This window comes from Numenius arquata, chromosome 7, assembly GCF_964106895.1.
Source record: "Numenius arquata chromosome 7, bNumArq3.hap1.1, whole genome shotgun sequence".
Taxonomy (NCBI): Eukaryota; Metazoa; Chordata; class Aves; order Charadriiformes; family Scolopacidae; genus Numenius; species Numenius arquata.
The window spans coordinates 27,926,294-27,946,043 of record NC_133582.1 but is presented as its reverse complement, the minus strand read 5'-3'; the positions used below and the strand labels follow the sequence as shown (position 1 = coordinate 27,946,043).

At 38.2% G+C, this 19,750-nt stretch overlaps 1 protein-coding gene across 1 annotated transcript in view; it reads right to left on the bottom strand.

The window, feature by feature from the left end:
• Positions 1–19,750, bottom strand: part of SPTLC3 (serine palmitoyltransferase long chain base subunit 3) — an 84,315-nt gene that overhangs the window by 43,004 nt on the left and 21,561 nt on the right. The window contains exons 3-5 of the mRNA XM_074150646.1: positions 9,809–10,000; positions 8,064–8,218; positions 6,968–7,116 (exon numbers count right to left, since the gene is read on the bottom strand). Of these exons, the coding sequence (XP_074006747.1) occupies positions 6,968–7,116; positions 8,064–8,218; positions 9,809–10,000 (496 nt within the window). The remainder of the gene's footprint in view (positions 1–6,967; positions 7,117–8,063; positions 8,219–9,808; positions 10,001–19,750) is intronic.

The following is a 19,750-nucleotide window of genomic DNA, read 5'->3' as shown; positions in this document are numbered from 1 at the left end:
GTATTGAGGAAGCGTTTAAAAGAAAGGAAATGCTTAAGCTTTTTTAATGTTGCTACCAGCTGATACGGCTTTCATACTACAAAGATGCGGGTAGTCACAGATATAATAGTGTACTTGTGTAACGTACCGATTCTCAGAAAAGAGTAGATTAATTTTAACAAAACTTCCAGTTTCACTTAGATCTTCCAGTTTTGTTTGCTTTTCTCTTTTGCAAAAACACAAGGCTGAAATTTACAGTTGAAGTCCAGCCTCTTCATGCCAAAGCCTGGATGGCAGTATCTTAAGTGTCTATATATTTGCACGTACTTAGATAACATTATATATTGGAGATATGGAGATATTTTAGGTTTTAAACAGGTCACACAACCCTTAGTTATTCCTGATGCCTCCAGTTCCACCTGCCAGAAGACAGACTGTTCAGAGCTTTATCATGATTTGCAAAGCATACTTTTGCAATTGTGAAATACCAGGAACAAACTTGAACTTTTGATCCTAAGTTGGATCAGGTATTTATGAAAGAGTAGGCACAAAAAGGAGAATGATGTTAGTAGGAGATGACAAAGAAGGAAAATTCCTCTCATGAACTGTTTTCTAATTTGTAACATACCCTACCAGAAAGTAGCCAAGGTTATGATATATTTATTTCTGTATTTGTACAGTACTGAGTTTAAAATGAGCCCGGGCCCTAATCAAAGCTTTGAAATGGTATAAAAGAAAGAATGGCCAAATAACTATTTTTACCTCTTGAAACGCTGCCAGAAATTCATATTGGGCCTTAAAACCTAACAGAAGGAAGTGAAGGGGATGGAACTACTTTTGTGGTTAAAATGTTGGCACGAGTTTTCAGATCTGCTTGTTAGAAATCAGATCATAATCAAATATAAAAAAATCCTCAAACAAACAAAAGCCCTACAAGTGAGTGCAAGCGAGGCGTTAAAACGTAATCTCCTAATCATGCCCTCCAGAGTGAATCACCCTGCAAGTGTTCTGTGCAGGCTCCAGCTTGTCTTTTGGTCCAAGGTATAATCACAGGTGAAGGATTTCAAAAGGCAGGAATCCTGCCTGGCTGCTTAAGTAGCACTAATGATACATTTGCTCCTGTTACTCATGTAGATCACCTCCATCAGGAAAAATGGTGAGTTAGATAAATAGAACATCGGAACTACCAGCTGCTCATGTGACAGCCCCGTCACCGCTCTGGTGCTAAGCCTAGGAGCGTTCAGGGTATGATAATCTGCCTTATCTTAAAAAAATCGTACCACTGATCTTATTATCATCTGCAATCAGCAAGCAAGAAACAGTATTAAATAATTATTTGCATATTTCTTCCTTAATAATTTGAAGTTAACATTGCTTAGAAAAGGCTGACTATAAACATAAGAATGACAGGACAGGCTCAGACAAAAGGCTTGTGAGCTTGCCTCCAACAGTAGCCAATTCCAGAAATTAAAATACATTGATTTGCATGGGAAAAAAAGGATTTTGCATTCAAGCTGTCATTCTTTTCACTATATAGAGGGAACACACACTATTTCAAATTTAGTTAGATTCCAATTTGTTAGCATTTTTATTAAGCTAAAAAGTAACACTTTTGAGATGAAGATTAAAATAAATAAAACAGAAATAAAACACAGCATAAGAGCTTTTTTGGGGGGGAGAAATACCCTAACATTTGAAATACTCCAATTACCTGAATAGCTGGTTTCCAGTTACTTGAATCCTTCAACATTTAAGAATTACTGTCTCAGACTCAATGTTTATTCCTAGAAAACAAAACTTCCAGCTTTTTCATGTCCCGAATAGTTTCTTGACTTATGATGAACTAGCCAAAGAAATTAAAAAAGTAACTTTTTCTGCACCTGCAGGAAAGAGTGCTGCTGACAAAAGCTGTTCTAATTTAACTTACACCCATGGTCAGTTTTGTCAAATAAGGTAGCTGTAGGTCTCTCTGTATCCTCACTTGACACCTCACACAGTTAATACAGCATCTTTTCCTCTGGCTTCAGTAAGTTTAACCTTGCCATTCTCAGATGCACTTAGAATGGTCTTGCCATTCTAGGTGAATGGTCCTATTGCTCCTCCCAGCCTGTACCCCCTGACCAAGAGGGTCCTCATTCTACATCGCCAGCTGCTCCAAAATTTTTTGAAAGATCTTACTTATGCTTAAATTTTTGCTGCCAAGATCCTTGAGGAACTACTTCTGTCCCATGTACCACAGAGAACTGAAAAGTCTTCCACCTCTAAGCAGACCATGATATTGGCATTTTCTGCCTTTTGCCTACCATCTGCAAGCAACCATTTTCACACATTCACCCAAGCTACTGCTCCTAGAAGACACTCCCAAGCATATGTGGAACTCTTTCTTATGGATCTAAGTATCTTCTCTTAATGTCTTCTTATATCTAGTGTCCTCAGAAACACTGAAGACAGGCAGGTTACTGCTTCATTAGTTCCTTAATATGCTGCCTCTATTGTAAATACTGCCCAACTTTAGAAAACTACAAGTATGTGTATGTTCCTGATTTAAGCCAAATTTGTACGATAATTTGCTAGTCCATAGGTCCAGTGTTAATGATTGTCCAGCAATGGCCACAGGCATATATGTAATAATATAAATTAATATTAAACAACTAATTACATAAAATGAAGCTAAAAAAAATAGTATTGGATGCAGTGTGCCACCACCAAAGGTCCCTTTTTCCCATAATCCTTCACCTGACAGTGGTCTTGTATTGATGTCTGGGGAAGAATGAAAGCAGGACAAACATACAGATAGTAGTATCCCAGCTTCCAACTAACTTCAGCATAAGGACATCCTAAATCACATAATAGTTTTGTTTACTATCAATAATCTCTGCTCTGTATGTGGCCAGTATCCCCTAGAATGCAGAGAGTGTAAAGTTTAAGCATCTGCAGCCTTCTTTGCAATGAGTTCCTTGGGTCTGCCAGCTTCGAGTGTGAAGAGCTGCCTCCTGTATTTAGATGGGAACCCTCTACCAACTTCATACAATGCACTGTAGATCTTATAGTGGAAGAGTCAATGAACAGCCAACCCTGACCACTCTTCCACACCACACATAATTTTGAAGATTTCTATAGAGCCTTTAGGGTCTTTTCTAGCCAGATGACAGGCATTTCTGACAGCTGAAGACAGCTAGCTCAACAGTTCTCCACCCAGAAGCTGCTTGAGGCCTTTGATGATCCTTGTTGCCCTTCTCTGACACTTTCTAGTTCTGCTAAATGTTTTTGACCAGAACTGTACAGAGTACTGAAGATGACAGCAAATCACAGCTTTATGCAGTAGCATACTGAGGGTCTACGGTTGGCTTTCTGTTCACTTCCTAGTAATTTCTAGTATTTGATCTGCTTTCTGACCACTGAGCAATAAGCTAATGCTTCCATGGAACTACCACTTATAACCCCAAGATCTTGTTCCTAAGGTATAATAGCTAGCTTGGTCTTAAAAAAAGGAAAAAGTTTTTCTTTCAGATTGAAAGCCCCACAAAAGCCTCAGGAATGTGTCTTAAATGACACTGTTATGCTAAGAAAGTGATTTGGTTTTATTACAATTTAAAAAGAGCATGGAATTAAAAATGGAGTTAAAAGCCTTATATCTTTTTTTGAAGGACAAATCTAGGAAGACCAGATACTGTTTTTATCGGTTTCATATGCTTTTGTGCTTAAACAGGAGTGTACTTTAGGTACTGGAAGGGGCTATAAGTCTCCCCGGAGCCTTCTCTTCTCCAGGCTGAACAACCCCAAATGTCTCAGCCTGTCTTCATAGGAAAAGTGCTCCAGCCCTCTGATCATATTTGTGGCCCTCCACTGGACCCGGTCCAACAGGTCCATGCCCTTCTTATGTTAGGGGCTCCAGAGCTGGATGCAGTATTCCAGGTGGGGTCTCACCAGAGCGGAGTAGAGGGGAAGAATCACCTTCCTTGACCTGCTGGCCATGCTTCTTTTGATGCAGCCCAGGATGGGGTTGGCTTTCTGGGCTGTCAGCGCACATTGCTAGCTCATGTTGAGCTTCTCATCAACCAACAGCCCCAAGTCCTTCTCCTCAGGGCTGCTCTCAATCCATTCTCTGCCCAGCCTGTATTTGAGCTTGGGATTACACCGACCCACGTGCAGGACCTTGCACTTGGCCTTGTTGAACTTCACGAGGTTTGCAGCTTGGTGTTGTCAACAAACTTGCTGAGGCTGTACTCAATCCCACTGTCCATGTCGCCGACAACGGACAGCACCAGTTAAACAGCACCAGTCCCAGTACTGACCCCTGAGGAACACTACTTGTCACTGGTTGCCACTTGGACATCAAGCCATTGGACATCCACCATGGTCCATCTGTCAAAGCCATTTCTCTCCAATTTAGAGACAAGGAAGTCGTGTGGGACAGTGTCAAATGCTTTGCACAAGTTCTTTGCACTTCCTTTTTGAATTTGAGTTTCTCCAGGAGCTTCTTGTTCATCCGTGCAGGCCTCCTCATGTTTTTTCCCAACTTCCTCTTTGTCGGGATGCATCCCTCCTGAGTTTGGAGGAGGTGATCCTTGAAAATTAACCAGCTTTCTTGGGTCCCTCTTCTCTCGAGGGCTTTATCCCATGGTAGTCTTCCAAGCAGATCCCTGAAGCGGCCAAAGTCTTCTCTCCTGAAGTCCAGGGTAGTGAGCTTGCTGTGTGCCTTCGTCGCTGACCTAAGGATCCTGAACTCCACCATCTCATGGTCACTGCAGTCATGGCTGCTCTTGAGCTTCACATGGCCCACCAGCCCCTCCTTGTTGGTGGGAGCAAGGTCCAGCATGGCACCTCTCCTTGTTGTTCAAGTGCTCTCTTGGGTTAGGACCCCGCAGGCAATTTATAGCCTTGGCTCGTACAGCTCACTGCATTTTTACCTCAAACCACTTTAGCTCAGCCACATAATAACAACAAAAGTTTTTAAACATTATCTGCCCAGAACAAAACCATTCTGTTCTGTTTTTCTAAGATGAAGACGGAAAATTATAATTAAAAAAGGTAACACCTTTCCTACCTCTCTCTTGAAAGTATACGTGTATATATATTAAACTTGGATAGAATTTTTCAAATCTGTTCAACCAGGAACCAGAATAGAACTGAAGCAGCACAAGAGGGTAAAGGAAAAAGAAAAGAGGGTGTCCACACTGCGAATAAGAAGCTATTTTCCTTAGGTTGTTCATACAGTTCTTGGCGGTAGAGAGGTTCCAACACAGCCAGGGCCAATGAAATAAGCATTGCTCAGAATTGAGCAACCTTTCTCTGCACTGACTACACAAACAGAGGCTCTCTGCTAGCTACCTAGGACAAAATGCTATGACTACTCAATTACACCATCTAAGCCAGATCTTAACACCCTGCTTTCCTATTTTAATAAGTCTTCATATCCAAGCTTCTCTCTGAAATTTGCTCCCTAAAAGACTGATACCAACAAGACTTGTCCAATGTTCTTTATTTGGAGCCCATTCTTGCACTGTGAATAGTCTCAATTAAGTTCATGGGACTATTTGTTGTGGAAGCAATTAGAATGAATCTAAATCTTCGCTCAGTCTGTCAAGATAACTTTGAACACTGCACGGAAGTTCAGATGAAGAGAAAGTCCTAGAAGTCTGTATACATCAGCTCTCTAGACTAAGTTAACTAATAAGATTTTAATATCTGAAGACATAATCTTTTCATAAGGGTTTTTTTTTTTGACAATAAGTCAGAGTTATGCAAGTCTTCCATTAAAAAAATTACGTGAAAGAAAGAATGAGGAACACCAGGCATATTCTTTGACCTACTGAAAACAACATGAAATGTTCCCAGGCAAAACAGAATCCAAGACAAAGAGAAATGTTCCTTCAATACCTCAGACGAATAGTAACGGTGACCACTTTCAAGCATACAATTCAGGTTAAACAATATATTGCAGTCACCATATTTGTCACCTGTAAGGACCCATATGGTGACCCTATAAGGAAAGCAGGGTCAATTTGTAAACCCTCTCCTAGTGGTTTATTTATTTATTATTGCCAATATTTACTATTGGCAAGTTAAACTATGATGATAAGGTAAGAAGCAGATGACAAGGTTTGCATTATTTTTTGTCTGGAAATGAGACTTTAAGTAAAAACCCAAATGAAATACAATGTTTTTTCCATAAGATTTCTGGAGGAAGAGTTTTCTTTGAGAGATACTAAAAGAAAATTTTTCAGGTTGCTGGACTGGGGTGGGGGGAAAGTCTACAGAAGACTTCTCCATGCTACTTTTTTTTTTCTTTTGATAGCTCCCAAGAAAGATAAAGCCTGAAGAGAAACTCCCCTTTGCATTCTATGGCTCAATTTATTTATTTTTTTCTGAAATGCAGGCTGATGGCACCATTAAGAACGCATGGCTTTGTGTAAAAATATACAATTGAAGATAACACTACATGCAGTCTACAAACTGAAAAAGCAGACAAATCACACAGCACATATAAACCAAAAAAATCAGATGGAGCCTTCCTGAATTCATTCCTTAGAGGCACACTGGAAATTTCTATATTGTGCTCCACTAATGTCTCATGAAACATTACAATATATTCTTAGAATGTGGGATTAAAAAAAAAAAAATTACGTAAAAACTCTGTATGTGGTAACTGATATAAATCTATGATGCAATTAAATTTCCCTAGAACTATTCTTGAAGTCTCAATGTTTATTTTACTTCTTTTAAAAATAAGCCTGTTACTTCCATCATTAAAAATCCCAGGTCACTACATGACACATTTGGTTGTGCTTTTCCAATAATCAATAACTTTTTTCCTTTTAAAAAAATCCTCATGTGATAATGAATAAAACACAGCATCACTTTTAATAGTGAAACAAGTAATTGTTGATATGACTAAAATTCTCTAAGTATCCAATTCCTTCAAGATATCTGTAAGGAAAACCATATAGTTACAGAAACTTTGGTGGCTGTCCAGCTGTTTACTTACCCATTTCCTGTCTGGTACTACAGATTCCGGTCCCATATTTTTGTAACTCTATGGTCACAGTTTTCAAAGCGTTAACATCCGTTTCTGCAAAGCCGAGGTAGTTATAAGAACCCATATTGATTACATTCTTGATAATCCTTCCTGTAAACCTATAATTAAAGCAAATTTTAAAGAATAGTGCTACTTGGCCTCCAATCCCAAACAAAAAGAACAGAAAAATCCCAAAAGTTTTCCCACCAAATTTTGTTTCACTGTCAAATTCCTATTTGGGAATTTACAATCCTCATACTTTAACGTCCTCAAAGTTTTTCCAGCCTTTCTATTTTCCTGACGAAACACTATATTCTGTTCAGAATGTTTTCCAGATTTCAAGCTGTAGATGGCAATTTACTGGTATTAGGTGAAATGGTGCTTTTATGGATGCAAATAAACAAGAAAACAAAGCTAGGACTTTATATAGGGAACAACTTAGAGATGTTATTTTTTTCCAGTGAATTGTCACCAGCTTCCAGAAAGTCCTGAGTATTCAGACACACACAGAGAAATTTTATCAGGAAAATGGTGTGGGAAACACTATGATACATCCTCAATAAGCCCCAATATAGTCAACCTACACATTGTCTATGTGGTGAGTTTCCATACCTATTTAACTCAGTAACAGCTGTGATACACTGAAACCCTCAAGGTGTAAACTGCTTAAAACCTACTGCCAAAGACTCACTGTGTAAGGAAGAAGCAACATTTATGCAATGCAAGAAATTCTGATTTAAATCCTAACCAAGGGATACAACAAATTTCACTGTAATATTTTGACTTAAGGTTTATTATTATAAATGAAGCGTAAGAAGTCTTACTTGTGCTGACACAGCAAAACAAAACCCGTTTGTGATAGAGTTCAGTCCCTTCCATACTGCATTTCCAAACAACGCTCAGAAGAAAGGGGACAGATTGTCAGCACGGTACTGATTTCAGAGAAAAACATGCTGATGCATATTAGTCGAGGATTAAGGTATGAGGGGCTAGATGCAGTTTTCTGTGCTTTGCAGATGTATCAGGAGTTAAGAAGCTGACAGCTGCAGACTGTAAGCTGACTCACCTAAATGTCCAGTTGTAATCATCTGTAACGCGTTCCATGAGGTCAAACTGTGGCCCTGGGACACTGCAAATTGGACGATTCCAGTTATCCCGTATTCTCATATAGAGGTTTCTGGTGTAAAAGTTCTCAAAATCTTGATAAAGTGGCACAAAATCCTGGTTTGAAAACATGCACAGGGTTATGTTGCTAGGAGAATGTCTGCTTCTGTACCCAAGTCATTCCCATTAAAAAGGAAAAACTGATTCGTCAGTAAACAGAGAGAGTTGTAACAGCCACATGTCCCTATGTCACGAACAACTCCAATCAGGAAATACCTTACTTTAATTCCCTTGAAATACAGTGTATTTTTTAGGGGGTGGGTTTTTTTGTTGTTTGTTTGTTGGTTTGTTTTTTTCTTAAATTGTCAACAAATTGGCCTAATTCTCCAGTCCAATATTTGGAAAGTTGGAAACTCAAGAATTCATGATTCTTTCGCTTGGAGAAACCAAATGCCTCAAATTGAGCATTTTTCGATGTGTGGAGCAGATTGCAAAACTAAGCTAAACAACTCATCATATTTCATGAAATGCTGGATACATTAGATTAAAGCTAGTCCAGTGTAATTGATCTGGGAATTATTGGCCTAGACTGGACATGCAAACAGCCAGTTAAAACAACTAGTTTGGTTGACAATTAATTTCTATCTATGGATTTACATGGAAATTAAATTAAAATAAAAGTATGGAATCTAAACAAAGTTTTATATGAAACAGCAATACAGCTATATTAGACACTGGATACAATAAACTGATAAAATAACATGGCATGTAGTTACGTATGTGGGGGACTAGAGAATTAAATGAACATGTAATCCATGGTGGATGGCAAAAAGATTTAACTGACATGTCTGGAACCAAAATAACTCAACAAATGGCCAAACCATGAAGTGAATTGAAAGGATATTCCATGAGAATACTGATAGAAAGACTGCACCCATGATGTTTCATTAAGTAGTGGAAGAAGCTCATTAAGTGTAGGAAAAGCCAAAACAGGAAACAGTTTTGGGAATTTTATTCGCAAGAGGCACAGTAACACTATTCACATTTTTCCTCTATTATGCCTGGTGTTATTGTAAACGATGGCTCAAACTACACAGAGAAGGAGGAGCAACAAAAAAATCTAAACAAAGTTAGAAGGCAATTGAGCTTCCTGAGGTGCAAGTTTCACTTAAAACTACGCGGGGCAAAAGAATTTCTAAGTCAGGACTCACAAGAATTCAGGCTTGTTCACTTTGTGCTGGGACAATGATTCCCGAGTGCTCTGTAACCAGCAGCTCAGCACACATAAGGCAGCAACTACAAAGACGTTAGCACTGCCTATCACTATGAAGGACAAAGTAAGACAGCCAGATGGGACAAAGAAAAATTGGGATTTAAGAGAAGTGGAGAGATGATATACTTAACAATAAGGCTTCTCTGAGTTTTCCTTTTCTGTGGATTTACCTTATACACTATAAATAGGATTTTGCTGAGATTACTCTGACACTCTTAGAACAAGGTAAACATCTCTCTGGGTGAAAATTATGATTTTACACATATATATATTCATACACAGGTGTTTATTCTGCAGTGCATGTCATTCCTCTCATCCCTATGCAATGTTCCTCTCTAAGATGAAAGTTGTCTGCCTTACTTTGGTAAGTTATTTTACATAACTCGCAAGCAGATGAAAACTCAGCTTTGGATACATGTCTTTTTCATACATACTTTTTGTTGTTCTCTCTCTGCAGCAATGTTGCGTTTTTCTAGTCCCCAGGCTCTCATAAAGTCTCGCAGGTAGCCAAATATCGTTCCCACTCCGAAACCCAGGAAAGTAAGAACAGCAACATACATTGGTGCCTGTTCAAAGTGCTCAACAAATTTTTTTTTGTAGACAGTTCCATTTGATACACCATTCTTCTGAAAATATAGAACAGAAACTTGTGATTAATACATTTCATCTCATCAAAGCATCAGACCTTAGGCCTCAAGGCAAATCTTTTTCTCTAATACGCCACAAATTAGGAGAGACATTTAGACCTCACGCTGCATCAGCTGATGCAACCTGTACCTGAAGAGGAGGACCTTGAACACTGCAGTTGTTACTGACCACTACAGGTATCTTCTATTTTCTCTCCTCTCCACCAAGGTCCTCAGTTGCAGGTGTCTTCAACACCACTCCCTTGTCTATTTTGAAACGTGAAACTTATGAAAGATTGGCCACATATTATTGTGTAATTGGGCAATTATTTCAAAGGTGATTAAATGGAAACCACGATACTCTGTTCTTGCAAGACAGAGCTATAAAAAGGGAAGGGCAGTATTAAAAACTCACCTACACTGCACCCATGCTTCTGCAAGTCTTGTGTAACCCATTGCAACAACTAACCTATATACAACAAATCCTGTCCAAAATAGGGCACCTTTCCCCTGATGTTCTTCAGAGCTGAGGAAGTATCCAAACCAGCTATGATCCCAGCCTTCTATTTCTATTCTGATTTCATAAATGCTTTTAATCATACTTTAGTGACCTCTTCCATACTTCTAAGGACATTTAAAAAAAAAAAAAGGAAGAAAAAAAAAGAAAAAAGAAGAGACACACACACAAATCAAAACTAAAGCGGGGACAACAAAGAGCATTTCATCCATCCCTAAAGCCCCACAAAAAAATGTAGAGAAAGAGTCTCAGGATTGGAATAACTCAAAGAAGTGGATTTGCTGCTTCTGGAGAGCAGGAATATGGATGCTTTTGTGCAGCACTTCAAATCCAAGCATTGGGGTATGGCTGGCTGACTGAAAATCGTAAGGAAGCTCAACAGTTTCAGTCAACCTACATGGTCAGTGGACGAACGATTAATCGTCATTTTGCATTATATTACTGTTGACTTTTTACATGGCATCATATAGTTTCACTTTAGAAAAAAGAGGTGGAATTGGAGACCGTGCATTTTAACCACCTAGACAGTGAAGACAGATGTAATTAAGCTGTTGCTGGCAACAAAATCAAATACAGCAGATCTCCTACAAATGCCTGAAATGATTTAGAGATCACTAGTTATAGTGTTTATATACTTGGTGCCCTGCTGACTTGTACACTCACAAGTATATTATTATCTGTAATAGCACCTGTAGTAGACAGTACGTTTTCTAGCTCCATACCTCAACTGTAGCAATCCTAAGCAGCAGATGATTTGGCAAAGATTCTAAAAACAAAAATAAGAGAATGAATGATACTTTCCTCAGGATATTCTCCCAATTTCCAGCAACTGGTGGCTTTGCAATTTCATGAGATTGAGATTGTGTTATCACATTTTGTGGTCGTGTTATCACATCTGGTAGTCTTCAGTAGACAGCTATGAATTTATTTATCATTTTTGAACCCACAAATGCTGTGGAAGTGAATTGTGAATTTTGATAATTAATTTGATTTGTTAAAAAGGTATTTCCTTTTTTTATTCTAAAATTGCCTGATAATTTCATTTGACAATTTACTTTGACCATTGTTGTCTGTTCAGCTTTTCTACCCAACCAATTATACAACTGATAATTTTCTGAAATGACTTCTGCCTCTCCACTTGTCTCTTCTCAGCTGAAGAATCTTAATCTATGTAATTCTAGTCTAGTGTCCTTGTCCTTACATAGATTTTAAAAATTTTAAAAAGAGTAATTAATATATTTTAATGCTCAACTTTCTCTTCACTCTGCAAAGTTCAATAATACCTTTTTGAGGTGCAAAGGGAATTAGAATTGCATACAACACTTGAGGGGACAGTATGGATTCATACACCTGCAAATGATGCTTTGTCTTGTTTTCTGTTGCTTTTTAAAAGACTGTTAACATTCTATTTGTCTTCTTGCCACAGTTCACATTTTCAGAAATAATCTGTTATGATTACAATATATCCTTCCTCGGTTGCAATAAATACCTAATTTAGAGCACTCTATTTGTGCACTACTCTTAGGATCATTTCCCCCTATGATTCATTCATTGTTTTTTATTTAGTGACCTGTAATTTTGTCTCCTGTTTTATTAGCATTACACACTACCAGTAAGAACTTTCTGCAATGCTTGTTGTCCAGAGGTAACTTTTCACTGCCCTGAAGAATTCACTATTGTCAACACATATTGTCACCTACTTCTCTTCAACCCTTTTTCCAGGGGTGAGAGAGCACAGCTCCAATAAGAGATCCCTGGGGGACTCCATTCCTTGCATCTCCCTAATTAGCTTTTCAAAAATCGTATCTTATTTGTAACCCCCAATTTCTCTGGCAAAAAGACTTAAGAAGCAGTCCAGAATTACTCAGCAATTTTATGTCTCGCTTCCTTTAAAAATCTTGAGTAAACACCCTTTGTGATATGCTAATCCATGGTTTATTGGCTTGCTTTAAAAATTCTGCTGGCATTCCAAATCAAAATAGTTTCTCAGTAGTCTACCACAAAGTATGTATACTTTCCAGGCACAAATGCAAGGGAATTACTAATTGCCCAATGCAGAAAGGCTATAGATAAAATTCAAAATGGATGGATGTTTTGCCATGGAGGTTGACAAATCTAAGCTTTCATTGACTTCTCAGAAACCAAAAGCACCATCAGGATATCCAACTCCTGTGTGTTGACTCTCTGCTTCACTTATTAGATCATGCCATCCTGTACTCTTGATACCAAAGGCCACACTGGCAGCTCAGCCTCATAACTGTAGCACATAGTTATAGAGAACCCATGTCAACAGATTTGGCAGCAGCCTTAAACCACAGCTACAAATGGGTTTCCAATGGGACGCTCACAGCAAGTGAATTCCTGGACAAGATTTTGACGCCAAGGAAGTCAACAGGAGTGATGTCAATGCAGTCAAGTCAGCTCTAAGCACAATACCTCTTAGATCCCCATATTCTGTAGTTATGTAAAGTATTCTGAAACTCTCCCCTAATGAAGAATCCCCTCCTAAACGTCTTCACTTTTTAAAATTGAGAAATTATCACTAACAGCAATTCCAACAGTGCTACTAGAGTGGGCGTCAGTATAAATACTGACTACAATGGACACACAATCTTTATCAAAATAGCTTGCTTTAATAATAATGGAAACTAATCTCGAAGTCTATTAAGCCCACTCCTGCCAAGACCTTTATAAGGAATAGTTACAAAACATGGTATTTGCACTAGCAAAGAAAAATAAAAGATAGCTATGCAATAGCATGAATAATATTTAAATATTTGTTCAATACTGCCCTTAAAGCAAGGAGAGAATCTTTTGTTGCAATTAGGTCCTGCAGCCTCTGGAACAGCACTAGTTGGCATGATCCAGATTTGTATCAAGGGGACAGCTAAGAACTGACCAGCATGGACAGAGGTCCCAGTGTGTGCTGGCCCAGGTTAATTTATGAGCAAAGAGTTAACCACTTATGCTGGCATAAGTTAGGAGTAAACCTGTGCGAGTGGAGTTGCGTCAAGGAAACTGAGACCCGAGAACTCATGTTTTCACGCAAGTCTGTTTTGTAAAGACAACATAAACTCTAAAGAAATCCAGAAATCCCAATCTACTTTTTGAAATCTCTCCTTAATTAAATATTTTTTGAGCTATTATGGCCACTTCCAATCCAGCAGCAGTAGGTGCGGACAGCTATATCCTTGAAATAAAACTACTGGGAGACTACTAATCTCTTTGTCTTTAAATGTAAGTTGCCTTCTAGGAATAAAATCTGATCCAGAAGCAGATGAAACCTTAATTTTACTCTCTCTCATTTTAAGAAGACCGTTTCTTCTGTTTCTGGATCAAATATTATCATGTTGTTGCATACAGCCTATTAACAAAGCAATGAAGGCTGACTGATCTACGTAAAGCTTCCAAGACAGATATGTATATGAATAGATAGGTGTTGAAAACTGAACCAAGTGACAGCCATGTTTGCTCAATATCTGCCAGATTTCAAGACAACACTGAAATCTTGAGCAAATTAGGACAGTGTGTTGCTACAGCTGAAAACTGACAGGAGAACAGACTGATAATCACTGATGCAACATCTGATTGCTTGCAGATGGTTTGGTCCTACACAGATGTTTCCTCATTAACATTAGAAGAAAAGCATCTGGGACAAAACCCTAAATGTAGGTGATTTTAGATGTCCTAGGATGTAAGACAGCCACATGAGGATGACAGGACCTGTAGAGGCCCATACCCCTCTGGAGCAGAAGCTGAAGATGGGGTACTTACAGGGTCCCATTTTAGCTGTGAGAAGGACATGGTCCAGTTGAATCCCACACAGAGCTTGCCACTGGACAGTCATAGTTTGAAGTGGCTATGCCATTCTGTTTGGTATGCAATTCTGTCCCTTATGGGTCACTGTCACCAGAAGGCTGGGTCTCAAAAAATGAAACTGTTAGGTTCTATGCAAACCCACCAGGTTGACTCCCATAATTATTATGCTTTCCCCAAATCACCATACTTAGGCATCCATTAAACACTGAGGGGTTCTTAATGATTGTATGCAGTCCCAAGGAAAAGAAAAAAGGAAACTGAAATTATGAAAAGCAGAAGATTCCTACAATGAGTATACTATTGACACAAATCTCTTCAGTTACTGGCAACAATATCCTTTAAATATGTGGTTTCTTTTCTGTTACAATGCATTTCAGACCTTACAGGCTCAAGTTTCTAAAATGGCTACATGGGGAATTCATAGCTTACTGAGCTATACAGACAAGACTTAAATCAAAAATAGTTGAGAAACTTATGTGTGTAGAAGGTGCTAAATAAAGGTTGCAGCCTTTTGCAATATGATAAAGCCACAAGAAAGTAAAATTTTCACATAACACAAACTATAAATAGCAACCAATGCAAAAAAACCTTCAGTTCTTATTACCGTGTGTCTGCACAATCCTTATTTAAACTGATAATTGATTTCTGCTGAACTTTCAGGAAGAGATACATACCTAGCAGTGAGACAATCAATAAGGACCAAGAGTAAAATTTCCAAGACTGTGCAGAAAGTTTAGGAAATATAAGACACCTTCAGAACAATTTAGGAATCCACGTGCTGTTAACTTCCCAGAGATTTAGAATTTAACAACTCAGGAACTCTGAAAAATTTGCCCCCTGTGAACAGCATTAACTGCTACTTGTTCTGTTCTGCTACTTGGAAGTTTGTATGAAGACCGGGTGCTTTCACTATACTTTTCACAAGCACCAGGAAAATGATTTTGATTGTTAATCAGCTATCATCTAATTACCGATGAAAAACTTGAAGCTTCTCTGTACAAATTCATGACAGCATACTACAGGCAAATACCAACAAAGATATGGAAAGACAGGATCTTCACCTTCCAGACTTGCATCATTTTTTCAGTTGGGCACAAGTGAAACTGTAACATATTCACCTCATAATAAATTCAGCACCAAAAAATCAATGCCATGACACTAACTCTATGAAAATACAGATGTGAATGACAAGCACATTAGAAATATACTGTTAAATAAAAAACATTGTTATATAATCAGGAAAACAATATCCTTTGCTATATAATTTTCAGACTAACGCTTTTCTCTGATGCTAAAATGATACTTTTGAGTGCAACATAGGAGGTTGGAAGGATGCAGAAGACTTACTCATAAATAACATTCAGGAAAAAAAGAAGTTGACAAAAGTCTAGAGACAGCAGTGGCGAGAGGTCCAAACTAGAACAAACATAAACTTGGAAGGTGCTCATTTCATTGTCTTAGTTTTGTAAATTTTCATGCAGATATTTGTATTAATTCAAGAAGTTTTTTAGCCTGGTATGACAGGATGTGAATTTCTAGCCCTGCACACGCTACAAGTAATGTGCATTCTGGCATCAATGAATGTTTATTTGCAACTGTTAAGTAAACTGTCTACTCCGTGCAATTTTCACAAAACCTATAGATCAGCACATGTTTTCATCTGGTATGAATTTAGTCTCGCAAGCAGAAGAGCACATTGCAGAATGGTCATACTACAGTGTTTGTCAAAAGAAGTGTCGCATACATCTCTTCACAACACAAAAGCTTAGAGTCATGCACTCAGACTCAGGACTAATGCCTGTAGTCAACCATGAAAATGCAATATGATGATAGAGACAAAAATCTAAGAACTACTTTGAACTGTAAGTTTCAGAAATTGCAATATAAACCATAACAGATACTATCCATTACCAACTAAGGCACTTACATCAAACAAGTGCACAGGAGAGAAAAACCCCTGCATAGTAAACTCTTCTCCCAATGGCTTTACCTCTGTACATTGCAAACAATAGCAAGAAACATTAGAAGGAAGGAGTATGTATGCCTGATCCAGCTATTACTCTGTTTGCCACCACTCCCAGAAAATTCTAAGTGGACTCAACACAACATAACTAGGGAGGCACGAGGGCAAAGACGGAGCTTAATAATTTCAAATTATTAGAGACAAAACTATGAAGTTCACTATCCATACAGATACGTACAAACACCAGAAGGTATTTCCTAACCTTACAGCAATTACAGAGTAGAAAGCCAGGCACGTTGAATCAGACAAAAGAGCTGGATGAAACACCTGGGTTACAGCAATCCTGACATAGTTCATGGCATCAAGTTGCAGCAAGTGTTTGCTATTCTTTCCGAAGCTTATAGTAAGCTACAAGATTCGCACTGCCTGGCCACATCATACTACCTCCTGAGCTTTCAAATCCTATGGCTTTGGTTTCAAGAATAAGCAAACAAACAAAAAAGATGATGATGAAGTGGTATCATTTCAAAGGCTGTCAGTTTCTGCACATCACTGGTGATGATCTACTAATATGGGAAATTTCTCACAGAAGTGATTTAACATTTAGAAATTCATTCTATGGATCTTATATATACATTTTTGATAAGAAACTGATATTTGTTGGGATCAAGACCGTAACTGAATGGAGATATACTGGAAATGATCTAACCAGACTGCTAGTGATTTTGGGGAGTGTGGATTCTGAGCTAAAATCTACACAAAGCAATCCACCAACTCAATTTCCCACATAGTGACTTCACACAGAAAATGTTTTAACTAGCATCAAATTTCTCTCCCTGCAAAATTCCCTTGTGAAGAAAACACTGTAGGTGAACAGACAGATCTTATGCTCTAACTTGCATAACTTAATCACCATTGGATCCCAGAGCTCTTTCCATTATGTAGTACAACAGCCTCAAACAGGGCCAGGATTTTACATAGGTGAACAAATGGAAACAGTTTAATAATGAGACATATATTCCTTATCAGAAAAGATGTGTCCCTGGACTTTCCTGGATCACGCCAAAGGTATCAGAAGCTTCAATCTTAATTTGTTAAAATTTCAGAAACAGTCTCAGGCTATCATTGGTTCCTGAGATGACAGCACTGGTTTTGATGAAGACTTCTGGTAGGCAAAATACATCAGGTCTCTTGTTAAAGGATCACAAACGTAATTTACAGCATCCACATTTCCTACCTGAAAGTTGCGTATCATTAGAATAATTTGCACATTATTCTAATTATTCTGAGAGTTGCACAGGTTAAGTTGAAACAGTGTGCCCTCAAAGATATTCCTATTATTGCAAGAAATAGCATATCGTATTTCAAGAAAGGTGATGACAGAAAAATAATTACCAATTTTGTTAATGCACTCAGAGTCCTAGCTGGATTTATGCTATTGCTAGTAAAAGCAGTAATGAACTACTTTTAGATTACACTTAAATACAGATTTCTTAGCATACCACAGATGAAGAGGAAAGAGAGAGGTATGAAATACCATAATAAAAAAATTTAATGATGGGAAAAACCAATTTAATGATGGGAAAAGCAGAATTTCTCCAGAACAGCTGGGAAAGAGGAAATCAGGATTTGTGTTGCTAGTTTTACAGAGAGGGGGAATTAAAAACTCGGTAGGAAGACAACCATCTGGGTAGACAAGGACTTTCTCTGAGCTAGGATAGGACTTAAGCATCAAAAAAGAGCCCTAGGGAAAAAAATCCCAACATTCAGAATAAACTCACTTATTGTAGAGCACATAGGTTTTTAGGACAGAAGAATTCAAGAATGATGAGGGAGACAGGCATCCTATAAACGTGCCAATAGTCTCAGCACATCACAGTGGGAATAAAATTGAGAAAATGAATAGTTTGACTCCTTCAAACACAAGAGAAGATGTCTTAAGCAAGAAGACAGGAATTCATTTAAATAATAGTTAGGCAACTTGGCAGCAGTGCCCATGGCATAATTAGTCAGATGGACTATACCAAAGCCCGCATCAGAACTGGCATACGTGATCAAATCAGTGCATCATTTAATTTAACAACATGACAAGGGCTGCAACCCACCTACCCTCAAAATTATCTTGCAACAGCCTCAGAAAGTTTACAGAGTAACCTAAGACTCATCAACTTGTGCATTAATGCAGAAAGGCTATATATTTTAACAGATGACACCCAACTAATTACTTTAGATTCCCCCCCTTAAAATGCTACAGGAAAAGTAACATCCTTCTCTAGCGATATTTTCTTTGGAAAATGTCAAGAAAAGGTGGTTTCAATCTGTTATGATTAAGCAATGCCCACCTCTATACCTATGAGGAACTCACAGGCGGACTCCTCCAGGATCCCAGAAGTGGTACAACAGTTCTGCAAGAGGTGGTCTCTTCCCACTGATTTCAATTTCTGCCTTGCACAATTGAAAAAGATAATCTGGGCCTTGATGGCTTCTTAATATGGCTTCTTAATATCTATTTAGTTGTAATGATATTAATGAACGATTATTAAATTGGCTAATTCAATCTTAGAGTTAAAAACAAAATAATTGAATTCTACTTCAATTGCTTGAAGATTAATAAAAAAGAATCTAGAAATAAATTGTTACACGATTATTTTTTTACTACATCATACATTAAAATACTCTTTGTAAGTTGTTCTAGTAATTATGTAAGTCATAAGATGAGAATGGCTGGCTTTCTCTCCTCTGAACCTTCTGTAACTACCAGGTTTGCCGAAATCACCCTTAAATAAATGCTTTCCTCAGGTTTTATAGCAGTCTAGATACAGACAAAAAGGAAAGTCCTCACCCCACCATGTACTAATGTCAATCAGTAGATCCACATCTACCTAGATGCAAACACCTACAGGCTGTGGTTCTTGGCTGAAAAGACAAGGATTAGGAAAAAGAAGCACACCACAAATCTGAGAGACAGAAATCAGGTGCAAGAACACTGAGAGAAAGGCATGGACTGAAGCATGTTTTGTTGGTTCAGCAAAGGAAGGCATCTTTTCAAATGCATAGCAAGAAACAAAAAGTCAGTTGAATTAGCCTTTGGATTTGAACAATTTTAACCTGTTTTCTAAGAAAGCAATGGTTTATGCCCTCATGCTATCCCTCTGTCAGCAAGTACCCTCTAGTAGCTTTTGAGCTCATAGACCGATTTCAATCAAATCTGCCGGAAGAACAGAGGTCTTCAAGATAAGAACTTTCCTGAAAGCTTCAAGACAATCTGATCTTGATAGAGCAAAGAGATCCAAACCCATGTGCTGAAGGAAAGACAGCAATAACTTGGCTCTTTAGGCATTCTTGGAGCGAATTACACAAGTACAAGTGTAACGACCCACGAGCCAGCATCTACATAGGTCTGAACAAGGTTCAGCACATTCAGTCTCTTGCCCATCTGGAAAGTGAGAAT